Genomic DNA, 23600 nt, shown 5'->3' with positions numbered 1-23600 from the left:
TAACTCAACTACAATACAAACCGACTTACCTAAATACTCTGCAAGATGGCATTTTGACATAATTTTGTATGAATTTGACCACTAAAAAGTAGTCAAATTGATACTCCCAAGCCGTTTGATAGACGGCTGTATGTGAGCGCCACATAGTTCATTGGTACGCACGCTTTTGGTGTGAGCGCGAAACCTGTGGGAATGATTCTATTGGAGTGAATGAGACGAATGACGGTGTATCAATTGAAAATGTCTATACTGTGAAGTGAAATGAGGTGTGTGTGTGTTAATTCGCCATCAGAGAGAAGACAGTGAATGTGCAGCTGGCATTGGTGTATCTATACAGCAGAAAAAGAGTATTGGAACCGTTTCAGATATTTTAGAATCGATACACATCGAAATATTGATATATTTTGCAACACTATCTTCTAGTCAGTATCAAGCTTCTTCCTAAATGGCTTATTGACTGCAATCAAACCTGTAGTCTCTAGTGAAGTGTATAGAAGTACAAGGTCATTTTCCTTTCTCCTCCAGCTCGCTCTTGCCCCAGTTTCAGTCCGATCAGTCCTGACAGTGCCCACGGGCCTCCCAGAGGCATGTCAGGGGAACTCTGGTCTCTTTGGCTTGTCAGTAATCCTCTTTGAGCTTCACTGGGCTCTCTTTACTCCTCACATGTCCAGAGTCCCAGTTCAAACAGATTGCAGAACTAAGACTAACATCTGAAAGGAGAAAGCCATTTACATCATCACTGCACTGGATGTAGTTTAATTCATTGAATGAGTTACCTAATCTTTGTGTAACCCCTAAAAACTAGAGCTGCACAATTAATAAAATAAATGAGGCACATATTGAAATAAAATCTACTGTGAACTAGATGCATAGAAACTCTGTCTACATGACTACACAACTAAATGACTACATTTCCTAAAAATAACTCATGGTAACACACATGTATTATTTTTTTTAAATACAATTCAAATATTCTATATAATAATAATAATAATAATAATAATAATAATAATAATAATAATGTTGTTAATATCTCATTAGATATAATTAAAATAATGTTTTATTATTAATAAAGAATTGAATAAAGTTCTAATCTTCAGTATTGTTGTAGTAGAGATACTGAAAGGTCGACCAAAATTTACTTCCAAGTTCATGTGCATTATGAAAGGAAAAAAAAAATGTTTGTTTGTTTTTAATATTTTGATTTAACAAGTCTCTTTGCAACTTATGTAGACGGCGTGTTTCCGAGAAGAGAGGAACGTCCTGGTGAATGGAGACTGCCAGTGGATCACCACCCTGCATTACGCTTTCCAGGATGACAACTACCTGGTGTGCATCTCTGTCCCTACGTGCACTTTTTCTCATAGCACGTAACTGAACTTTAGCCATCACTGATCACGTTTTAACACTTCAACTGTCATATTTTAAAACCTTAACAGTAGTTTCACTATTAATTGTATGCTTTTATAATATTTCTTAATATTTTGAATTAAATAAATTATTTTTAATTTTAGTTTTTGACATTTTGTCATATTTAATAGTTTAAGAAATTTATATATATTTCCACTTGGCTTTCATTTGATTTTATTTCAGTATTTTATTTTATTTTTTTTTTCATTTTAATACTCAAAACCTAAACGGAAATCTGAAATTTTGCTGTATAATTAACTGTAATAAAATAAGCTTAAGTTCAAAATATATTATCTTAATTTATTTTTCAAATTAATGAATTTTTATTTATTTTTATTTTTTTAAAGATTTTAGTTTTATGTAAAAATAACAACACCTTGAATGTATAAATAAAGTCCCTTCTGGGTGTAATTAAAAGAGAAGCTATCCAGAGAAGACCTGTAAGCATGTAGGCTATCAAATTAAGAGTTTTTATTAATAGAATTATTGAATTACTTTAACTACATTCATAAATAAAATGGCTTATATAATGCAATTAATATATCATTTTGTTGACCATGATTCAAATATCAAGTTTATCAGAGTGACTGATGATTATAACTCAACCTCTCAATCCTCAAACACACTGATCGAGAGTTCTGCTTGTTATGACATGTTATGCGTGTGCTTGTGTGATTAAAATATGCTAATAATGCTACTCATTGATGTCTTTCGGTTGATGTTATGAAGTGCTGAGTCAGTGTTTGTATAATTAAATGGTGTTGTGTGATAATAGATGATAATGTCTCCTCCTACAGTACTTGGTGATGGATTATTATGTGGGCGGTGACCTGCTGACTTTGCTTAGTAAATTTGAAGACCGACTCCCAGAGGACATGTCCAAGTTCTACGTGGCGGAGATGGTGCTCGCTATCCACTCCATCCATCAGCAACGCTATGTACACAGGTGACATGACTGTGTGTTTGTGTGTGTCTTGAACATTAAAGAAAACATGAGAATTAGACCCAGACTGGATTCATACTCTGGATTTTACCAGCAAGACTTAGTCAACCAGTTTACCACAAAGAACTTGCTGGTAGACTGGCACAAAACCAGCCTGGAAATGTACATGTATGCGTTTTAACGCTTTTATCTAAAGAGACTTACGTTGCATTAATCAAACTCATGACCTAGGCATTGCTAGCACCGTGTTCTTCTGTTTTAGCCATGATAATACAATACCTGGGTGTTTGTGCTGGTCTTTTCAGCATGGTTATGATTTGTTCTAAGAATTATATTTTCCAGCCCTTAAAAGTGTAAAATGCAAACTGTGGTTGGTCACAAATATCTGATTGGCTATTCCTGTCTTAGTGGGCTGTTTAAGACTAGATCCAGACAAAACAAATTTTTCAATCAAGATCTGCCCTTATGTTTAAACATGTACTCGAAAGCAAGATAGAGTGTAGTGGTTAAACGCTGATTTCACGCAGCCGCCATTTTGAAGACTCTTCGGTGGGAAGAAAACCGGAAGTTTCGCCTTTAATCATAGCAGAGTCGCGAATGCGATGTTTATTGTAGAAATTAGTTATTCTAAAAATGTAGAGCTACATTTCATACTTTAGACTATATACAGTGAAATTTATTTAGAAATAGAATTGTTTATTTCAGAACGTAAAAAAGCAGGAAAGAACTATATAAATATCCATTATTGGATATTAACATCCAATAGTGTAAATCGCGGCAGCAGCTTCAGGTTGGTACTCAAAGGCATTGTTGTCTATCTGTACTTCCGGGGTTCTTCCCACCAGAGCTTCGCTTTCAATTTCAAAATGGTGGCTGCGTGAAATCAGCGTATTGCACTTGTTTGAGTGATGGGCACACTGGAGATCAACAGCACACCACCCACACGTCCACTCCCGGATGAAACATTTCATCAAATGACCGCAGAAGACTGGTGTTCTGGGCTGCAGATCTGTTCAGGTTCAGTGGCCTCTTCCTGGCTGCTTGTCCTGGGCTGGCATCCCGGTCCAGCTGAGCCCCCTCTTCCTTCCTCCTATGGCAGCTTACGAGGGAAACAGTAGCGGCGTTAAAGGGGTAGTTTACTTAAAATTGGAAGTCATTCAAACTACTTCTGTTTTTTTAATTGCTCCAATCCCCTTCCATTTTCATTTTATGAAAAAAAGCAGCGTGAACATTCTTCAAAACATCATCTTTTGTGTTCCACGAAAGAAAATCATATAGATTTATAATGACATGAGGATCAGTAAATGACTTTATTTATGAATCAACTATTGTTTTAAGTCCCAGCAGCCTTTTAAACTCCATACCATTATGGCTGAAGCAACTGACTAAATGAAAATACAAGTGCTTGTATACACGTGTGTCCATGGTACAACCCTTCTTGCTTATACTGACACCCAGTGAGGTTGTGAATGGTGTGGTTTGTGTGTGCGTGATGAGTTTTGACACCATGTTTACTCTGTACCCGCTGTGCTCGCCATGGTGCCAGGCCTGTGAATCAGAGGGCACTGTGTGTGTGGCCCAGTCGTCGATAGACAGGGACTGAGTGTGTGTGAAAGGGGGATGTTGAACAAAGGCAGGCTGTTTACATGGAGAGTAGGGCATGGCTGGGCATGGAGAAACAGCCACCCCGGAGAGCTGCTGTCAGGGTGGGTTGCCCACTGGTGTAATAACACCTCACAGTGCAGGGCTGCGTCAGCTGTGTGATGAACGCCACAGAATGCCATGTTTTTTTAGGGGGTTGTGGTTGGTCTGTACTGAATGCAAATAATAAAATGCAACCTACCATATAGTATATTTTGTTGTAGACAACAATATCCATCCAATCAAGCTCCATGTTATTTTCAGCAGAAATGAAAACAAAAGCAGCAACCCCCAAATAAAAAAAAACTATTAATATAATAAATAACCAGACAGTTTCTGGTCTCATTCACTTCCATAGTATATATTTTTTTCCTACTATGGAAGTCAATGAGACCAGAATCTGTCTGGTTACTGATATTCTTCTAAATATCAGTAAATCGGCTGAATGGATTCGAAAACGGTAAAACTCAACTGTTTAACTCTGGGGGAGTTGTAAAATGAGCCTATTTCCAAAAAAAGTGGAGTATCCCTTTAAAGCTTATAAGCACTGACACCACAAAGTGTTTGACAGCACGTTTTGTGAATCAGAGGCTGTTCTATGAAATAAGTCCTTCAAACCTAGCATCCTCCATTACCTAGTGTATGCTTACATGTTTCCTAGAAGACAAAATAAGTACGATTTACCCTGGTTTTCAAATTCAAAATGTTTGAATTCTAAATGCATTGTTTCTTTTTGGAGTGTCTGTGAATGTTTTCACCTTTTGTAATAGTTGCGTAATAGTTGCAACGTAGTCCCTCAGTTGTCATCAGTGTGAACAGATTGAACAGAAGTGCTCAGGACAAATAAGGGACTAATGAACAACCATCACAAAAAAAAAAAAAAATCCAGGTAATGACACACAATATTAAGAATGAAGTGTAGGCTATGTAAGCATTTGGGTAGGGTTGTTTTTATCAATTAAAAAATTCAAATTCAAAATTAATTTTGTCTTGAGGACCATGTTAACACTTTATGTAAAATATATTTTTCAGGACAGTACTAAAAATAACATGCATTTTTTTATGATCCCTCTTATGTTATTTTTTGGAAATTAACATTTTGCAGCTTCTGCAAGGTATATATACACTTTTACTTTTTTATATACACTTAGTACTTTTACATATTAGTGGGCTCATGCAGGTCATTTAATTATATAATTACCAATCTTTAATGACATTTTTCTGAGCTAAACATTTTAGTCCAGAGTTTGGTCATCACTTGACGTAAAGCTAAACTGGTTGAGAACCGCTGCTTTTTAAAGCTTCTCTTCAATGAGGTGTTGTGTTTTCTGTTCCCACAGGGACATAAAACCAGATAACGTGCTACTGGACATGAACGGTCACATCCGTCTCGCTGACTTTGGCTCCTGTCTGAAGATGATGCAAGATGGCACGGTCAGTATGTGATGAAAGTCTCATCTTTGAACTCCAGTGTCGATCTAATAGAAGAGCCTGTTTGTCATCCTTGCAGGATGGTCTCCATCTGTTTGGTGAAAGCACTGACCCTTTCCTCTCCTCTCTCTTCTTCTGACATTAGTAGAGCTGTTTTTGGCCCTTCTGGCCTTGAAGGGGGGGGCTAATTAGAAAGGCACGTCACTGCCCACCCTTCTGGCTCACAGACTGATGAGTCACCATAGTGCACTGATAACAAGACCAAGGCCAAAACTGCTTTTATCTACTGGGGTGTGTGTGTGTGTGTGTTTGTTTCAGAACAGAGCTTTAGTTTTCCAGCTCCACATATGATGTGCTCCACCAACTGAGCAGATCCTTGTATATTTGTGGATGTTACTCTTTTTTTTAGATATTGAGTAGAGATTGTAGGGCTGCACTATTAATCGAAGTAAAACCCAAATCGTGATATTTAGTGCAATTATCAAATCACAAAGGCTGCAACTGACCTATTGGTAAGTGTATAGGGTATCCCACATCTTAGTTATTGTTGCTATCTCGGACAAACAAACGGAGTTGCTTATTGTCTTACAATGACAGCTGTCAGTATGAAAACCTTGTCCCAAGATGTTTTTGAGAAATATTGAACACAGAAAGGAACACCTAAATGCTGCTCCACACAAACTCATTTAAATATTAGTATTATAATTTTACAGTTGTACTGTAAAATAAAATTATTTTTGTTTCTTACATATATGGGTTTTTATTATAAAGTGATAATTACATAAAAAATACTTATTATAAAATGATTACTATTAAATTATATAGTAATAATTATTATTGTTATGAGTCATATTGGTATATAATCATTTTTTTTTTTTTTTACCCCAATTGTGCAGCCCTACAAAAAAGCAGAGCAAATCATTTTAATATTTTCCCTAAATAGGGAATTAGGATCATTGCTTTAAGGCAATAGATTCTCTCAAAAATTGAGGAGTGTTATCAGTTGACAGTCTTTGTCTTCTCAGCAATTAAATATTACAAAAATAACCGGAGGTCAAGACGTGTTTTGAGTGCTCACATGTTTTATGAGTGAGATTGAGCAAGACTTGGCATGGGGAATTTGATGTATCTAGATTGTTCTTTATAGTTTTGTTATTGTGCAATTTTCATTTCAGTTAACGTGTCTATAACTCATTTGAGTACACTACCATTCAAAAGTCTCATTAGTTTCTTAAGCTCACAAAGGCTGCATTTATTTATTCGAGTATACAGTAAAAGTAGTAATACTGTGAAATACTGTTACATTAAAATAAAAATAACTTTTCTATTTTAATATATTTTAAAATGTAATATGCTGATTTGCTGCTCAGAAACATTGTCATTGGAAACCACGATTCTCGTTCTTTTGAATTCATCAAAGAATCCCGATAAAATGTTTATTAATAGAAATCTTCGTATTAACATTATAAAGGTATTGCATTACCAATTTTATGGATCTTTTTTACTGAGATGTTTACTGACACCAATCTTTTGAACGGTAGTGTGCGCACTCTTATGGTTTTCCCCTGCTTTAGTCGCATTTAGTTGCAAATGAAGACCTATCCAGTCTTGTTTGTAATTTTTTTGCTTCCTGTCATCCTCTGTGCAGGTCCAGTCTTCAGTGGCTGTGGGTACACCAGACTACATCTCTCCAGAGATCCTGCAGGCCATGGAGGATGGCATGGGGAAATACGGGCCGGAGTGTGACTGGTGGTCTCTAGGCGTCTGCATGTATGAGATGCTGTATGGCGAGACACCCTTTTACGCCGAATCCTTGGTGGAGACCTACGGGAAGATCATGAACCACGAGGTGAGATGCTTCATCAGTGTGTATTTTTGGTATATGTCCAGTTTTACCACCACTGACCCATATACAGTCACGCATTTGCATCTTGGGGATTTCTCATGATTGAAAAAGCATGAAACACTGAATCAGTTGAGAGAAAATTATTTATGGCCAATAAAAAAAGAAAACCTAAGGTCATTTTCATGGCAAATAACATCCTGCATTTAACTCCATTGGGACAAATGAAATGGCTCATAAAATCATGATTGTGCTAATTTTATCGGGGTCACCCCTAAACCACTACTCGGAGTATTTTTCTTTTCATTGGTCTGTGGTTTGGTTCCTTAACCAAAGTGGAAAATCTGGAAAAATGGATGTCGAATGTAAATTGCTCTAATTTGCACTATTTTAGGAGCGTTTCCAGTTCCCGTCCCACATCACGGATGTGTCCGAGGAGGCTAAAGACCTGATCCAGCGGTTGATCTGCAGTAGAGAGCGTCGGCTGGGTCAGCAAGGCATCGAGGAGTTCAAGAAGCACCCCTTCTTTTCCGGCATCGACTGGGAGAACATCCGCAACACGGAGGCACCGTACATCCCTGACGTCAGCTCTCCCTCAGACACCTCCAACTTTGATGTAGACGATGATGTCCTGAAAAACCCGGTTGGTTGAACTCTGAAAGGCTTTCATCGTTGAAGGAAAAGAACAACCTGAAGCCTTGATTGTACTCGTGCTCACATGTTCGTATTTGACCTTTGACTACTTCCCTTTCCACCTCGCAGGACATTGCACCCCCAGTATCTCACACGGGTTTCACCGGGCAGCACTTACCCTTCGTGGGCTTCACCTACACCACAGAGAGCTGTTTCTCGGACCGTGGCAGTGTGAGGAGGGTTTCGCTGGTGGATGGAGGTGCCGGGGAGGATCTCCCGGATGGGGGTCTGCAGGTGGAGGCCTTTGAAAAGAGGATTCGCTGCCTGGAGCAGGAGAAACAGGAGCTCAACCGTAAACTGCAGGGTAATGAATAACCTGATATCTAAAGAAAACATTCACTTTAAAGGTTTGTTCACCCAAAAATGAAAATTCTGTCATCAATTACTCACCGTCACATCATTCTAAACCCAAAAGACATTTGTTTTTATAAGATATCTTTAGATGAGAGATTGAAAATATATGCCAATAAAACAATGATGGTTCAAAAAGTTAATATAGACATCGTAACAGTAATTTGAATTGAGTGGTTTGTCAAATGTGCTTGCTTGACGTGTGAGAACCACTGAGGTTTATCATGCAAGTACGTTTAAGCTTCCATTTACCATATTCGATTTGCTGTATGCATGTGCATTGATCAGTGTTTATATTTTAAAAGACTAAAATAAATCTGTTCCTTTTATAAAGTGTTTGTTTCTCTTCAGAACACTTGGAATATACCGCTCAATTCTTTTGCAATGTCTAAAAAAACTTATTGAAGCGTCAGTGTTTTGTTGAATTGGACTTTCAATGGCGCTACAGAAATCTTTTTCATTCAATTTCATTCTTCATTTGTGTTTTGAAGATGATTGGATATCTTATCTGTTTGGAAAATTATGATAAATTATTAAATTATTTTAATTTTTTGGGTGAATTATGACTTTAAGCCCTTGTAATAATGTCTAGTAGTATCAGCAGTTCTGTTTTTTTTTTTTTTTGTCAATGCATCAGTAAATTGTATTCTGAGTATATAATGATTGATTGTTCCACATGTGATTTCCTAGAATCCACTCAGGCTGTTCAGTCCCTCCATGGCTCTGGGCGTGGGGCCGGCACATTAGGTCGTGATAAAGAGATTAAAAAACTCAACGAGGAAATCGATCGGCTCAAAAAGAAACTGGCAGGTAATGGGTCTCTCAATCATTGTCAGTGGATATACGATATGATAAAGTCTAGTAAGTTAACTTATGAGTCATGTCTAAGCACTAAACGCACGCCTACGTTATAGACTAACTATGATCACTCATAGAAAAGTGCTTTGATAAGAAATTATTACAATAACGAGTCATTGCTGTTTCCTCTTATCATAATTTGATTATTTGGCTGTTCATTTTGTGTCGGCTAGTTAATCACATCCAGCTAACTCTGAGTGACTTGTCCCGCTTCAGACTCTGATAGGCTGGAGCACCAACTTGAGGAGGCAGTGACTCTTCGACAGGACTTTGAAAGTTCCTCCTCCAAATTAAAAGCCCTGGACAAGCAAGTCAAAGCCCTCAAGCAGGAGAAAGAGGATATCCATAAGGTATGATTGACTAGAGAGTTTAATTACCCGCCAAAATGTATGAGTGTAGGTATTACTGTGTGCACTAACTCCTTTCTTTTAGTAAGAGAAATTATGCCCATAAATTCAACCGCCTAAACATTACATCAAGTTCTTTTTTTGGATGGGAAGATGGGAAACAAAAGAAATGGAATTAACGATTCCATTCCCCTATAGCTCCATTTCACAATTATTTTTGTACTTTGAGGGAGACATTTTTGGGGAAATGATGAAATTGAATGCAATTTCATTGGCAAGAGATGCTGTGAATATTGCAAAAGGTGTTTTTACAAAAACTATATTTTGTCAAATAAACAACCAGCTAGTAAATACACTGATTAAAGTCTTTCATGCCTTAAAGTCTGCATGACATTAAAGGGACACTCCACTTTTTTACAGTTAAACAGTTGAGTTTCACTGTTTTCGAATCCATTCAGCCGATTTTCTGATATTTAGAAGAATATCGGGAACCAGACAGTATCTGGTCTCATTGACTTCCATAGTAGGAAAAAATATATACTATGGCAGTCAATGAGACCAGAAACTGTCTGGTTACTGATATTTTTCTAGATTTTCTATCAGAAAATCGGCTGAATGGATTCAAAAACTGTAAAACTCAACTGTTTAACTCTGTGGGAGTTGTAAAATGAGCCTATTTACAAAAAAAGTGGAGTATCCCTTTAAAAATCACTATTTTTACAATTCAGTCCCACCCTACATCTTTTTTTTCTTTTTTATAATCTATTACACTCTGATGTACATCACAATATGAAAGAAAAGATCTGCCACTACTTCAGTTCCAGCATGACTAAGTAACTCAGCTGTAAATGGTTAACTTTGTGTGTTTGACTACACTGCTCATTCTGTAGAGTTTTGGTTCACAAAAATGTATTATTTTTTAAAAAATAATACAGCTGTTCAGAAGAACAGATTCTCAGTTCTCAAACAAGGTGTTAAAATCCAATGAACACCTTCAGAATGAGTGTTTTCATATACTTAAAAAAAAAAAATGACAAAACGGCCAGAGAATGGTTCTTCCTCCTTTCTCCTGTCCTCGTGCTGAAGATAACATGTCCTCTACTGCCTTATTCAATCAGGAAGTTTATAAAAGCCCGTTCATCAAGATTAATGTCATCACCCCCCTCACATAAGGCAGGACAAAATTCCCTCACTGTGCATCACATTTTTAGCTAATCGCATTTGTCGGGCCGTTCCACTTGACTGTTGACCCTGAGCCCCGATTGGCTCTTACCCGCCGCAGCTCTGCAAGGCTGTTGTATGAGATCCAGTCGTGTCTATTTTCAGTCCAAATGTTTTCTGTGAACTTTGTTCATTTCACTTGTGCCAGTTGATATCATCCTTACGAGTGTGTGTGTGTCCCGTTCTCTTAGCTAGCGCATAACTCCCAATTCTCTTGATGATTTCTATTTCTCACTCGGCCTCTTTTTCAGTCCTTTCTCTCCAGGCGCGGCTGCTCTTTCTTTTTCTCTCCTTCCACCGCTCCTCTCTCACAGTTGTACCCGCGCATCTATCGTTTTACGTTTTAATATCTTCAACCTCAATCCCATTTGATCCATCTCCACCTTTCCAGCAACTGGTGGAGTCTCTGGATCGCCTGAAGTCTCAGACCAAGGAGTTGAAGGACGCCCACCAGCAGAGGAAGCTGGCCATGCAGGAGTTCTCCGAGCTGAACGAGCGCATGGCCGAGCTGCGCTCGCAGAAGCAGCGTCTGTCGCGGCAGCTGCGGGACAAGGAGGAAGAGATGGAGGTGGTGATGCAGAAGATCGACGCCATGCGCCAGGACATCCGCAAAACCGAGAAGGCCCGCAAGGAGGTGAGTAGCATGATTGAAAGGGGGTCATGCACCCTCTCATGTAATGTTATGACTGTTTTGGGAGTGTTTTCAAAGTAAATAGAGATGAATTGCCAGGGGCTTTCAATCAGGAAAGCGCATCCACGCTGGGATTCGGAACCGGTGCCGCCCGGCTCCCGCCGGGTGTTTATTACTCATCGTCATCATGTTAACACCCCGGGGCTGACTGAGGGCACAGATGAAAACAAGGCCTTGGAATGCGCCACATTTTTGAAGTTCATCAGTCACGCTCCAGAGAGATGCAGGCTCGGCAGCTCCCGATCTCCCTAGACGACAGCAGGAATGTCTTCACACCCCTTCCCGCCCCCTCCTGTCCCTGCAGGCCAGCCTCATGGACCCCGTGACCTCCTCTGGACCGCAGTGTCTAACTCGAGCCAGATGGGCGACACTGACCACAGTGCAGACCCACTGTTGACTGCAGCTGGATTCAGACCCTCCCCCTTTTTATACTCTTTTTTTTTTTTTTTTTTTTTTTTCGCTTTTCTTTTATGTTTCTTTTCTGTCTCTCCCATGCACTAGACTTTAGGCGGAATCGTCTTGGGGAATTTTTTTTTTTTTTTTTTTTTTTTGGTGAAGTGTAGGAAAGACTCAAAGTCATTTCAGTGCTTGAACATGCAGTTGAAATTAGGTCAAGATGAAGGGTTTATGTGAATGTCTATATGAGGCCTTGTTTTTTTTTCTTCCATATTGATTGTTTTTCTTGTGTGTGATAGCTGGAGTCTCAGCTGGAGGATGCGCGTGCCGAAGCCTCTAAGGAGCGCAAGCTCAGAGAGCACAGTGAAGTCTACTCTAAACAACTGGAGAGTGAACTGGAGACACTCAAGGTCAGAGTGCACTCATTCATACACTGCCTCTCTACTGACTTCAGCCAACCTGTGAATCTTTCATTGGTGAATCTCATGGTAACAAAATACTGATAATAAAGAGTTGAAAAAAAAAAAAAAAAATTGTAATTATTATTTTTTTTTAATAATGTTATTTATTATATAAATAAAAATTAAATTGCATTCAATGCATTTAAAAGTAAAATGTGTAGTTTCTGCATCACTTGCAAAAATAATGCATTTGTTGATACAGGTTTCCTGAACACTCCTCCTGTCTGCTATTGGTCAGTTTACAGATAGTCCTGCTATAAATTATACTACTTTATGTAAAGAAATGTAAAAAAAAAAAAAAAATCAAAGTTAAACTTTTTAAATAATACAAGTGAATCTAGGCATCACGACATTATGTACAGTATTATATATAGTTATTTATATATATATATAAATATATTTCAAATTTTTTATATATATATATATATATATTTTTTTTTTGGTCTGAGGATTTTTTTTATTTTCTTGTATATATATATATATATATATATATATATAGTCATTTTTATATTTGCTTAAGATTATATTTAACTGTTATTAAATGAGTGTTTTTAAAGTGTTTTCTTTAAGTGAGTGTAAGATGATGGCAAAGATAATCTAAATGTGAAAATAAAGGAGTTATATTGGCCGATATTGATCTCTACATCTCACCTAATAACACAGGCCTAATGTACCAATATATTGTGCATGCTTAATTTGACAAAATATGATATCTTATTCATCTGATTTTTGGCTAAAATATGGCATGCTCTTGACATCTGCTCTGAGATTCACTATTTTCCTCTTCCATTCATCTGTTCTTTATCTACCTCTCTCCAGTGCCTTTCACCCTGTTAACCTCAAACATCGCCTTACTTTCCCTCCCATCTTTCTTTTTTCCTCCTGCCTTCTGTAGGATATCCTGTGGGGTTATTTTTAGCAGGATGTTCCTGATATGTTTTATGTTTTTTCCATCTGCTTGAAAGTCAAGCTTTCTCCTTTGCCTCCTTGCTCACTCTTCCTCTTCCTTTGCTTTCCATTGATATGCTTCTATTTTTATATGGTATTAGGGTTTTCATTGATTATTAATTATTATCCTGAATTGATTTAAGTCTCAGAATTTGATCTGATTTAGATTGTTTTGATTCTTTTTCAGGTGAAGCAGGGAACAGGTCGCACCTCTAGCGTCAGTTCTGAGACTCAGCAAGAGCTCACCAAGGTGAAGTCAGAGCTGGATAAGAAGGTGTTATTCTATGAGGAGGAGCTGGTGAGGCGTGATGCCAGCCACTGTACAGAGCTGAAGAAACTGAGGAAAGAGCTTCATGACTCTGAGGGTCAACATCTATCCATGCACAAAGAGCTGCTGGTGCTCAAAGACAAACTGGAAAAGGCCAAGAGAGAACGGTAAGCTGTTCTGTCAACAGTCTGGGTTGCGATTCCAGCTACTTATTATATTATATTATATTATATTATATTATATTATATTATATTATATTATATTATATTATATTATATTATATTATATTATATTATATTATATTATACATGAGCATATTATTATGCTCATGCCTTTATTTGAACATAAAACCAAGCAAAGATTTCGAGTTTGCATGTATAGTAGACATTAGCTTTATTATTTAACACATGGTCCCTCCCAGGATATAAACCTGGAGCTTTTCATTTTTTCAATGTATGCTGAAAGCAAATACAACATTGGCTTAAAGCGAATCAAATCTGTGATGGGATTTGTGTGGAGCATTTACATGTTGCCCAGTGAAGTGAACAATGTTCAAAAACACTGCACTCCAATTTTATGAATCATTGTGTGTTTGAAATATTTTATTGACAGAACTAAGCACCACCCCATTCACTTTAATGTTATTCCCTTCATATTTTTAATTAGGTCAAAACAATTTAGTTTTAATGCAGCACTGTCATCAGCCAATAAAAAACCCCAACTCATATTGACCACTAATTCCAGCCCTATTTCTATGTCCACAGGCAAACCGAGATGGACGAGTCCATGGGTTGTCTGAAGGAGAAGTATGAACGTGAACGCAACCTCCTGAGTGATGAAAACCGTAAACTCACTGCAGAAACAGACAGGGTAGGACACCGTATTGCATGTATATCAGGGGTAATATTGACAGGAGTCAGGACTTGACACTGATCCTGAAATCTCCTCCCCTGTAGCTCTGCACTTTTGTGGACAAGCTGACAGCTCAGAACAGGCAGCTTGAGGATGAGCTCCAGGATCTAGCATCAAAGAAAGAGAGTGTGGCACACTGGGAAGCACAGATCGCTGAGATCATCCAATGGTGAGAGAATCTATGTACAGTGTTATCTATATAACCATTTGTAGCCTTCGCAAACTTAGCAATAAAATGGAAATCTTGGTATGGTGACATTGCAGTCAAATGGTCGAATGTGAGACTTGTGTGTGTTTTGTAGGGTGAGCGATGAGAAAGATGCCCGTGGCTACCTTCAGGCTCTGGCCTCCAAGATGACGGAAGAGTTGGAGTCTCTGCGAAGCTCCAGTCTGGGATCCAGAACTTTGGTAAACAGTTTAACATGTTCAAATGAATAGAGGGGAGGCTACGTTATGATCTGAGAATAAAACCGATGATTGATTTGAGGAATCAGTGCCGATAATCCAGCCCTACCCTCCACAACTGCATAATCAGACTTTCACCTCTGAACTTTGTTAAACAGCTGATCTGCTATTATACTCCAATTTTTAGTTTATAGGGATGATATATAGGGCATCTGTGATGATAGAGTGAGACTTCTAATTTTGTCAGTGAGTGGAAAGCTCTCTCTAACTCCTTTGAGCCGTAGCACAGTAACATTAGATTTGCTTTAAATAGCAAATCTAATGGAAATTGATTGAAGGGAAGTGACATGTTGTAGGTGATGGAGGTCACATTTGATTTAATATCCTTTCCTAATAAGGTTAAGGACAGACTGTAGGAGTTTGGCATGAGTGCCTCCCCCTTTGAAAGTGTTGTTTGTTATTGCCATGGTGGGATCTGCTGATGAGAACTATTGATTTGCAGCCCTGAAGGTTTGGGTTAAAGCCATCGTTTCAAATATGTGGTCAACTTTGCTTTTTCTCAAATTGAGCTAATTAGCTTAATTGCAGGGTTGCTACAGGATATGGTATGAATAGAGTTTGGCAATTGGTGTATGGTCTATGCAAAATTATGCCATAAAATTCCTGTGTTTGGGTCATAGAGATAAAACAAAATATCACAGATTGTGGTTTTTCTGATTTTAAATATCATTTCTGTAAACAAGTTTGACATTTCTTGTTCAAATATGACAACATTACTTCATAACCGCTCAAATGTCTCTTAAGGAATGTACCGGTAATTAATAGGCTGTTCAGTTTTATATATTATATTGTATTATAAATATAAAATACACTACCATTCAAAAGTTTGTGGTCAGTAACATCTTTTTATTCAGCATGGATGCATTAAATTGATAAAAAAGTGACATGAAGACATTTACTAAAGACACTTTTCTTTTGTACTTTCTATTGATTAAAGAATCCTGAAAAAAAAATATATATATATGATAATAATGAATGTTTCCTGAGCACCAAATCGTCATATTAGAAAAAATTCTGAAGGATTTTTTGAAACTGAAGACTGGAGTAATGATGCTGAAAATTCAGCTTTGGATCAGGAATAAATACATTTTTTAAAAAATATTCCAGAAAATAACTTTTTTAAATTGGACAAATTTTATTTTATCAAATAAATTCATCATTGGTGAGCATAAGAGACTTACAAGTTACTGACCCCAAAATTTTTTATATATGTATACAGTTAAATATTTGTCAATATTATATTAAAAATACATAACATTTTATATAGAGATTTGTTGAGAATGTATTATATTTTTTGTGTAAACTTTAATTGCTATATCAGCAAGGCCCTGGAGTAAGCATTCCAACCCAGAGGTCAATGGTGCAACCTCGGGTTACCAAGCGGGTGAGTTTATCCATCAAAACTCCAATCAGTTTGACTGTGGAGCAGCTCCAAAAAGAAGGCGGAGCATAAGATTGTTATCGTGGCTATTGGCCAATCAATCTGTCATTCATCTGTCTGCTTGCTTAATTTGCAAAACTATCAGGGTTGTGAATAGCCAATTTCTTTACAGCTGAAGTTTCAGAGGGCAGATGAATGGAAATGCTGCATCAGCTCTCCTCATTACCGATCATAATTCACAAAACATGGAAACCATTTAGGATAAGCTCTCCTCCATTGTTCTCATGAGGTCAAGTGTTTGTATACCCTTAACCTTCCGCTTGTACGCTATTCTATGGCATCAAATCAGTTGCGCTGAGAAGTCACTAATTTGATAAGCTTGAACAAAAGTGAGAGTGCCACAGCATTAAGCCTAATTGTGAGCGTTTTTGAGAGCCGCGCTGGAAAATACCAGCAGCTCTAATGTAAAGCTGATGAGTTCGCCCAGGAACACTCCCATGAATGCCCTTCACCGCCCCTCACTTCCCATCAGCTATGGGAGCTCGCACATGAGCCGCAGTCACTTCATCTGTTTAATCAATGAAATGGATGTAATCCTCTTCTTTCCAAATTCCAAATATTCAGCTGTCGTGCAGCCGTCACCGTCTCTTTTTTGTAAATGACTGTCTAGTCACTTCATGGATCATGTAGACAAATGTTGTCTTGTAGGAACACATGTAAATTGTGGAGCCTTGGTGACAGCTGAGATCAATAGCTATTAAACTGTTGTAGATCTAAGATAAGCCCTCGTGAGCCATCAGATTTATGGAAAATGCATCTTAAGGGATTTCCTTTGTGTGCTTGAACGGATTTACGGTATATATGTTATGTGATGTAGTCTGTTGGGCATGCATTTTTTCCATGCACGCTGCTTTCATTGTACTATTGTAGGAAAAGCATCTTGTTTTGTGATACTGCGTTGCACTGCTTGTTGACACTGTAGAAACAATATTTTATGGTCCCTAGCTGTTATAGACAACCCACGAAAGTTCCTAAACAAACACAATATGATCTGTCTTTAAGTAATAACTGCTTAAAATTAAAAACCCAGCAACCAATGAGCCAATGATGTTTTAAAGGTGACCGTGTCATGATTCAGTGTACACATGGTCCTTTTTCTGGTTTCTTTTCAACTTGTATCTCCATTCCTTGGCAGGATCCTTTGTGGAAGGTGCGCCGCAGCCAAAAGTTGGACATGTCTGCCCGTCTGGAGCTGCAGTCGGCTTTGGAAGCTGAAATCCGTGCCAAGCAACTGGTTCAGGATGAGCTGCGCAAGGTTAAAGCTGCCAACATCGCTTTCGAGAGGTCAGTCTTTGATTCTGCCATAATAAGCAGCCTTATCTTTTATTTAGATATACATGCATAACAAACACACTCTCTTTGTGTGTTGCATGGTCCTGGTTCAGTCTTATGTGCATGTTATTTGTTAAAATGATCTAGTTCAGGAATTGGCAACCCTTTTGCCATTTAAGCGTCATTTTCAAGTTTCTGAGTTAATCACCGCAAATCACTGCAACCCTTGTATAAATAATATACACAAACATATTTAAAATATATTAATAATGGGCAACATAGAAACAGTCCGGAACCATAAATAATTCTGAAGCATTTTTTTTTATTTTATTTTATATATTCTTTTTATAATTTTGTCAATATCCTTTAGTTTGTGGGCTTTCAGGTTTAAATTAGACTTTGAAGAACATATTCCCAATGGGACAATTTCCACCTGGTCATTAATGTGTTTTTGCTGATATCCGTGACATACATGACATAGTTTGCTGACCCATTAAGTAGCTTTTTGTGAAAGCCTTACTTTTTGACACCTACACATCTACAGCAAACTGAAAGACACAGATGCCAAGAACAGAGAGTTAGAGGAACAGCTTGAGAACATGAAGAAAGAGATGGAGGAGAGCCGCTCACGGTCAGACAAAGGTGAAAATGCTGATACACATGTTATTACTTCACCCTTAATAGACTTGAGTGTCCTTGAACCATGAACATATTGTGTCACCTTTTGAAGGAACATCTGAAGGGAACCTTTCATAAATGCTGCTGCTGATTGTTAAATTAAAAGATTCTTCTATTATTTGAATCTATCAATTACTCTTAACAGTAACAGTTTTTTTTTTGTTTTTTGTTTTTTTGTTGTTGTTTTTTAACTGTAGGCCTGAAACTTCCGGACTTCCAGGACTCCATCTTTGAGTACTTCAATACCTCTCCCCTCGCCCATGACCTGACGTTCAGAGTGAGTGTTTCTAAAAGTATCTGGCCATCTGCTACTACATTACATGCCGTAACAGGCCTCCCATTGTTCATTTCATCAACCTAATGACATCCGGCCTCAGAACTTCAGAGACCTATTGGATTGTTTATCAAGTAATGAGTTGACGTCCATAGTCCAAGTATACATGTTTATAAATGTTTCGAATGATTTCGACATCCCCGATTCACTCAATTGCCTCATGACATGCGTAAGACTGTAGATACTAGATTCCCATACCTTGTCGCCTTTTGGCAAAATTTGCCATTCTGACAATTGTCACTGGTCATTCGCAGTAATGGATTACAATATTGTGTTACTCCCCAAAAAGTAACTAATTCCATTACTTAGTTACTTTTAGAAAATGTTATGCATTATGCATTACTATTTCTCATCTGACTGGACTTGCTTGTTTGTTTTTTAATACCCTCCCTAAAAAAGTTGTTTTTGGCAATTGTAAAGGCCTTTTCACAGCTCAAGTGAAATGAATAAGCCCCGAAAAATCCTCAGACTGAAGGAAATCCAAATTCACGCCTGTAATGTAGCAGCTCAAACAAACAACAGTTGTGCTGCCAATCTGGATCACAGAAGAATAAGATCCAGAAGAATGTTAGGTTTAACACTCTCACTTCAAAAAAAGAAGAAGAAAGAAAGAAATACAATTCACATTTATCAATTAAAAAAAATATTATCTAAAGTCATTTTTGCTTATTGGTGTGATTGAATTGGATCACCGAATGTTGGTTAAAGTGAAATTAAAACACAAAGTATATTTGTATTATTGCAGGTTTGCGTAATATTATGAGTTTGCATTTTACTGTTTTTATACAGATTTTTTTTTTTTGTGAAAGTGAGATGAGTAAATGTGACTACAATAACCATCATGTTTACTCAAGTCCTCTGTGCCTTACTCCCAAATTCTTTCTACATGGGGACTGGAAAAAGTTGCTCAGATTTTGGTGTAAATTTAAAACTAATGTGTTATTTAACTAGTTACTTAAAATTAATCTGTATGCAAAGCTTTCATTACTTGTAATGTGTAACCCTCAGCACTTCACTTCATTTTTTTTTTTTTTTTGTAAAATGATTCAGTCAGAGCCGATAGCCTCATGGGCAGCACTTTGACATAAACACAACTTTGCCGATTTCTGGCTCAAGGTCCTTTTGCCGAACTCGTTCCCCTTTTAGAAAATTTTTGATGGCATTTCCTTTCCATCCTACCTCTGTATATTACCAGTGGTGTTTATTAGCATAGGACTGCTTGGTGTACAGAGGTAAACCAGTGTAACCTCTGTATTTCTACTTTGGGCCAGATGTCCCATTATGCTTAGAGACAAAGGCAGATGAGAGTTTTGCAAGACTGATGCCTATCTTTCAGTTTAACAAAACTGCTTCCATATCGAGGATGTGAGAGGAGCCCTATTGTCACTTTAAAGTAGCGACCAGGTCTACCGATGTAGACGAGCTATGCTTTTAACACTCATTAGATTGTAGGGAAAAGGCCTAAAGTGACCATAAGTTCATAAAGACAAAAGCTGTTACTTGTCATCTTATTTTTGTCCCCCTCAAAAAAAAAAGGACTCTGTCTCCTCCTCATCCGCATCATCTCTGCTTGCATTTTGGGATGAAGTAAGTTTGTTAAACAAAGCTCCTCCCTCTGTGACCTTTAACCTCGGCAGGAGTGATCTGTCAGCAGACAAAGTATCTCAAAAGTTTGCATTATGGTCAAGAAGTTCATACTGCAGTTCCTCTTTTGCTTAGTCACGATAAAACGGCACTTTACTTGCATTAACAATGCCTGACTCACCATTAAAGGCCAGACATTATTGACTATACAACTTACATTTAGCCTAACCAGCATGCCCTTCATCTATTTTGTCTGCTGACTGCGTTCTTTTGCCGAATTGCTATCAGACCCTAGATCCAATTCAGCCTAATTGTAGGCGCTAAAGGTTAGAGACTCACAATTAGTATTAACCACCTCCCCATTGCCTTCTAACCTCTTAAACGGCTAATGTGAATAACGTCTCTCTTCATTTGTCAAGTCTGCTAATGCACTAAACCGTTAGTTAACTCTCGGAGTCTGCTAGGACAATAATAAACATCCATAATTTAGATTGAAGGACTAAGGCAACCAGCCGTAAAACGAATCAGATGAAATAAAATGATAAAAGATGATTAAGTTTTGGGGGATGTTTCACAATGATTTATTACTTACCAATATAGGAGGTGATGGTGAGTATGTGCTTGTAAGCTAATTGAATATGACAGTAATTATTGGAGAAAATTACCCGCCAGTCTAAAATTCTGCATCACTGTTGTGTATTTAAATGTTGCATAGATTAGACCATAACAGTATCTTTTGTTTTACAGTTCTTGGTAAGTATTGTTTTTGTGTCATTGTGGGGTTTAATTACAGATAATGTCAGTCAAGTGCTTTGGTGTTTACTAGTGGTGTTTGCTAAGTCTTTTGCTTAAAGACTTAAACAAACCCATAAGAATTATATATATTTATATAATGTATACATTTGAAAGATGGGGTTCGGCAAGATTTTACTTTTATTCAGCCAGTCAGACGTTTTCGTTAAAAGATATCTATTTAAAAAATGCCTTTCTTTTGAACTTTTATATTCATCAAAGAATCCTGGAAAAAAGGATTGTCTCAGAAGATCTGTTTTCAAAATGTAAATTGTAATAATTGTATTTTTTGACCAAATAAATGGAGCCATGAGCATAAAATGCTTTTTGAAAAACATTAACTTGTATATGTAAAATTAATGTAATATTCTATTAATATGTAAACCTTTTGCTCATGATTTTTATGAGTAAGCACATGACTGCTGTGTCATTTATATAACACACATGATGCATTTCACTAATGCATTATGAATTTAGATGGAACAAAAATAACCCCCACCAAATGATTCATACACATTTTGAGCACATGTTTCACAATTGTGGTCTTTTCCCTCAGACAAGCTCCATTGGTGATGTGGACGCCACACCCCAGAAGACTGACATTCCCTCTTCCTCCCCATCAGTGGCTTCAGAACAGGATGTGAGTGTCCACCTAACAGTTCCTATTACATTCTGCCGCTGTCAGACTTCCTGTCGAATACATCGGTCATTGATTGAGTCATTTCCTGAATAGTAATAGATAGGAATAAGCTTGGGAAAAAGAAAATCCTCGAAACAAAACGTTTTTTGCTTATGCATTGTTGTAATCCTTTAGGAACCAGTCAAGCCTCAAGCGACCACCCCTGCTGCACCTTCTCCGATGTATCAGCCCACTCTCTGTGCGCCAAAGGTAAATCCGCCATGGGATGTGTCTGACTCATCATTAGCCTGTTCCTTTAGGTCTTTGTTTGTCAGTATAATCCTATTGGCTCCTCAGCCTCAGCATACGTTCATTACTCTGTTTGTGTCAACAGCCTAAAGCTCATCAGCTGAGCATCAAGACCTTCTCCAGCCCGACCCAGTGCACTCACTGTACCTCACTGATGGTGGGCCAGATCCGACAAGGCTACGCCTGCGAGGGTGAGCTAAGTGTTGGTGATAAAAAAAAAGATCTGAGACGGTGTCTTTAAAATGGTGGCTTAGGGAGTTGATAAGGAGCTTTTGTTCTGAGATGAAATATTTCTATGCAAATTTCACTTATTGTTGTAAGAAAGTGATGTGAATGTTTAGTAATTCTCTCTTCCTCACTGCATCTCTTCTAGTATGCTCTTTCATCTGCCACGTGTCTTGTAAAGACAACGCGCCCCAGGTTTGCCCCATTCCTCCAGAGCAGGCCAAGAGGCCTCTGGGTATCGATGTGCAAAGGGGCATTGGAACAGCCTACAAAGGCTTTGTCAGGGTGAGAATGACAACGTAGTAACGTTTCTGGTCACTTATTATTTAATTTACCTGAACAGTTGCATTGAACTCATGTTTTATACTAAATGCCATCCGGTACCTTAAATTGCCTTGTGCGTTTACTGCTCTTTCAGATCCCGAAGCCCACAGGAGTGAAAAAGGGCTGGCAGAGGGCTTATGCTGTAGTGTGTGACTGTAAACTCTTCCTCTATGAGGTCCCAGAAGGGAAGTCCACTCAGCCTGTTGTGATGGCCAGTCAGGTCCTCGACTTGAGGTTAGGTTTAGTCACGTTTTGTACTCGACACACAGTCAGTGAATAATGTAGTGGTCTGCGACACTCAAGTCTTATGGTCACCAAGGCTGCATTTATATACAAAACTAAAGTATATGAAGAGTTCAGATGCAAAAGCCTCTAAGTGCCATTTGAAATTTTCTTCTAAAATGATCATTTTTATCAAGCTTGTATATTTAAGTTCAGTAATTTCACTTAAATGGCAATGAAGATTACCTATTAATTGTCATTTAAGTGAAATTACTGAAATTAAATATGCAAGTAGTATTTTCCATTTGTGTGACATTTTCGTTCTTTTCCTCACAGAGACGAGGAGTTCTCTGTAAGCTTGATAAAAATGGTCATTTTAGAAGAAAATTTCAAATGGCATTTAGAGGCTTTTGCATCTGAACTCTTCATATATTGCATAATATTATTGCCATTTAAAATAACTGGTTTCCATTGTAATATATTTTAAAATGTAATTTATTCCTGTGATGATGAAGCAGAATTTTCTTTTTTTTTTTTTTCATTTTAATTTTTTTTTTCTCTCATGGATTCTTTGATGAATAGAAAGTAAAAAAAAAAGCATTTATTTGAAATTCAAATCTTTTGTAACATTATAAATGCCTTAATTCACTTTTGATCAATTTTAAGACACAGTATTTAAAAAAAAACAAAACATACTGATGAAGAATTTTTTTATGTCATTATCACAAAATAAACCCAGACATGATGACTTGGAAATAGCAAGTAGTATTTTCCATTTGTGTGATATTTTCGTTCTTTTCCTCACAGAGACGAGGAGTTCTCTGTAAGCTCTGTTTTGGCATCTGATGTGATCCATGCTAGTCGTAAAGACATTCCCTGTATATTCCGGGTACGCTCTGAAATGTTTCCTGTTCTCTAAAT

The 23600-nt window shown here is 37.6% G+C and overlaps 1 protein-coding gene across 5 annotated transcripts in view; it reads left to right on the top strand.

The window, feature by feature from the left end:
- The window catches only part of cdc42bpb (CDC42 binding protein kinase beta (DMPK-like)), a 66128-nt gene that overhangs the window by 31264 nt on the left and 11264 nt on the right, over nt 1-23600 (top strand). For 3 of the 5 annotated variants that reach the window (XM_089118543.1, XM_089118541.1, XM_089118545.1), the window contains exons 4-27: nt 1234-1329; nt 2208-2356; nt 5335-5428; nt 7074-7274; nt 7663-7911; nt 8031-8265; nt 9003-9122; nt 9387-9520; nt 11130-11372; nt 12125-12235; nt 13422-13669; nt 14267-14372; nt 14459-14583; nt 14717-14822; nt 17456-17604; nt 18137-18234; nt 18468-18547; nt 20141-20191; nt 21537-21620; nt 21795-21869; nt 21994-22099; nt 22282-22418; nt 22552-22691; nt 23487-23568. In XM_089118543.1, coding sequence (XP_088974669.1) covers nt 1234-1329; nt 2208-2356; nt 5335-5428; nt 7074-7274; nt 7663-7911; nt 8031-8265; nt 9003-9122; nt 9387-9520; nt 11130-11372; nt 12125-12235; nt 13422-13669; nt 14267-14372; nt 14459-14583; nt 14717-14822; nt 17456-17604; nt 18137-18234; nt 18468-18547; nt 20141-20191; nt 21537-21620; nt 21795-21869; nt 21994-22099; nt 22282-22418; nt 22552-22691; nt 23487-23568 — 3219 coding nt within the window. The remainder of the gene's footprint in view (nt 1-1233; nt 1330-2207; nt 2357-5334; nt 5429-7073; nt 7275-7662; nt 7912-8030; nt 8266-9002; nt 9123-9386; nt 9521-11129; nt 11373-12124; nt 12236-13421; nt 13670-14266; nt 14373-14458; nt 14584-14716; nt 14823-17455; nt 17605-18136; nt 18235-18467; nt 18548-20140; nt 20192-21536; nt 21621-21794; nt 21870-21993; nt 22100-22281; nt 22419-22551; nt 22692-23486; nt 23569-23600) is intronic. The other 2 variants (XM_089118544.1, XM_089118546.1) reach the window with 1 other exon arrangement.

The sequence above is a fragment of the Pimephales promelas genome, chromosome 13 (genome assembly GCF_988280905.1).
Source record: "Pimephales promelas chromosome 13, fPimPro1.hap1.1, whole genome shotgun sequence".
Lineage (NCBI taxonomy): Eukaryota > Metazoa > Chordata > Actinopteri > Cypriniformes > Leuciscidae > Pimephales > Pimephales promelas.
This window is presented reverse-complemented; position numbering and strand designations above follow the sequence as displayed.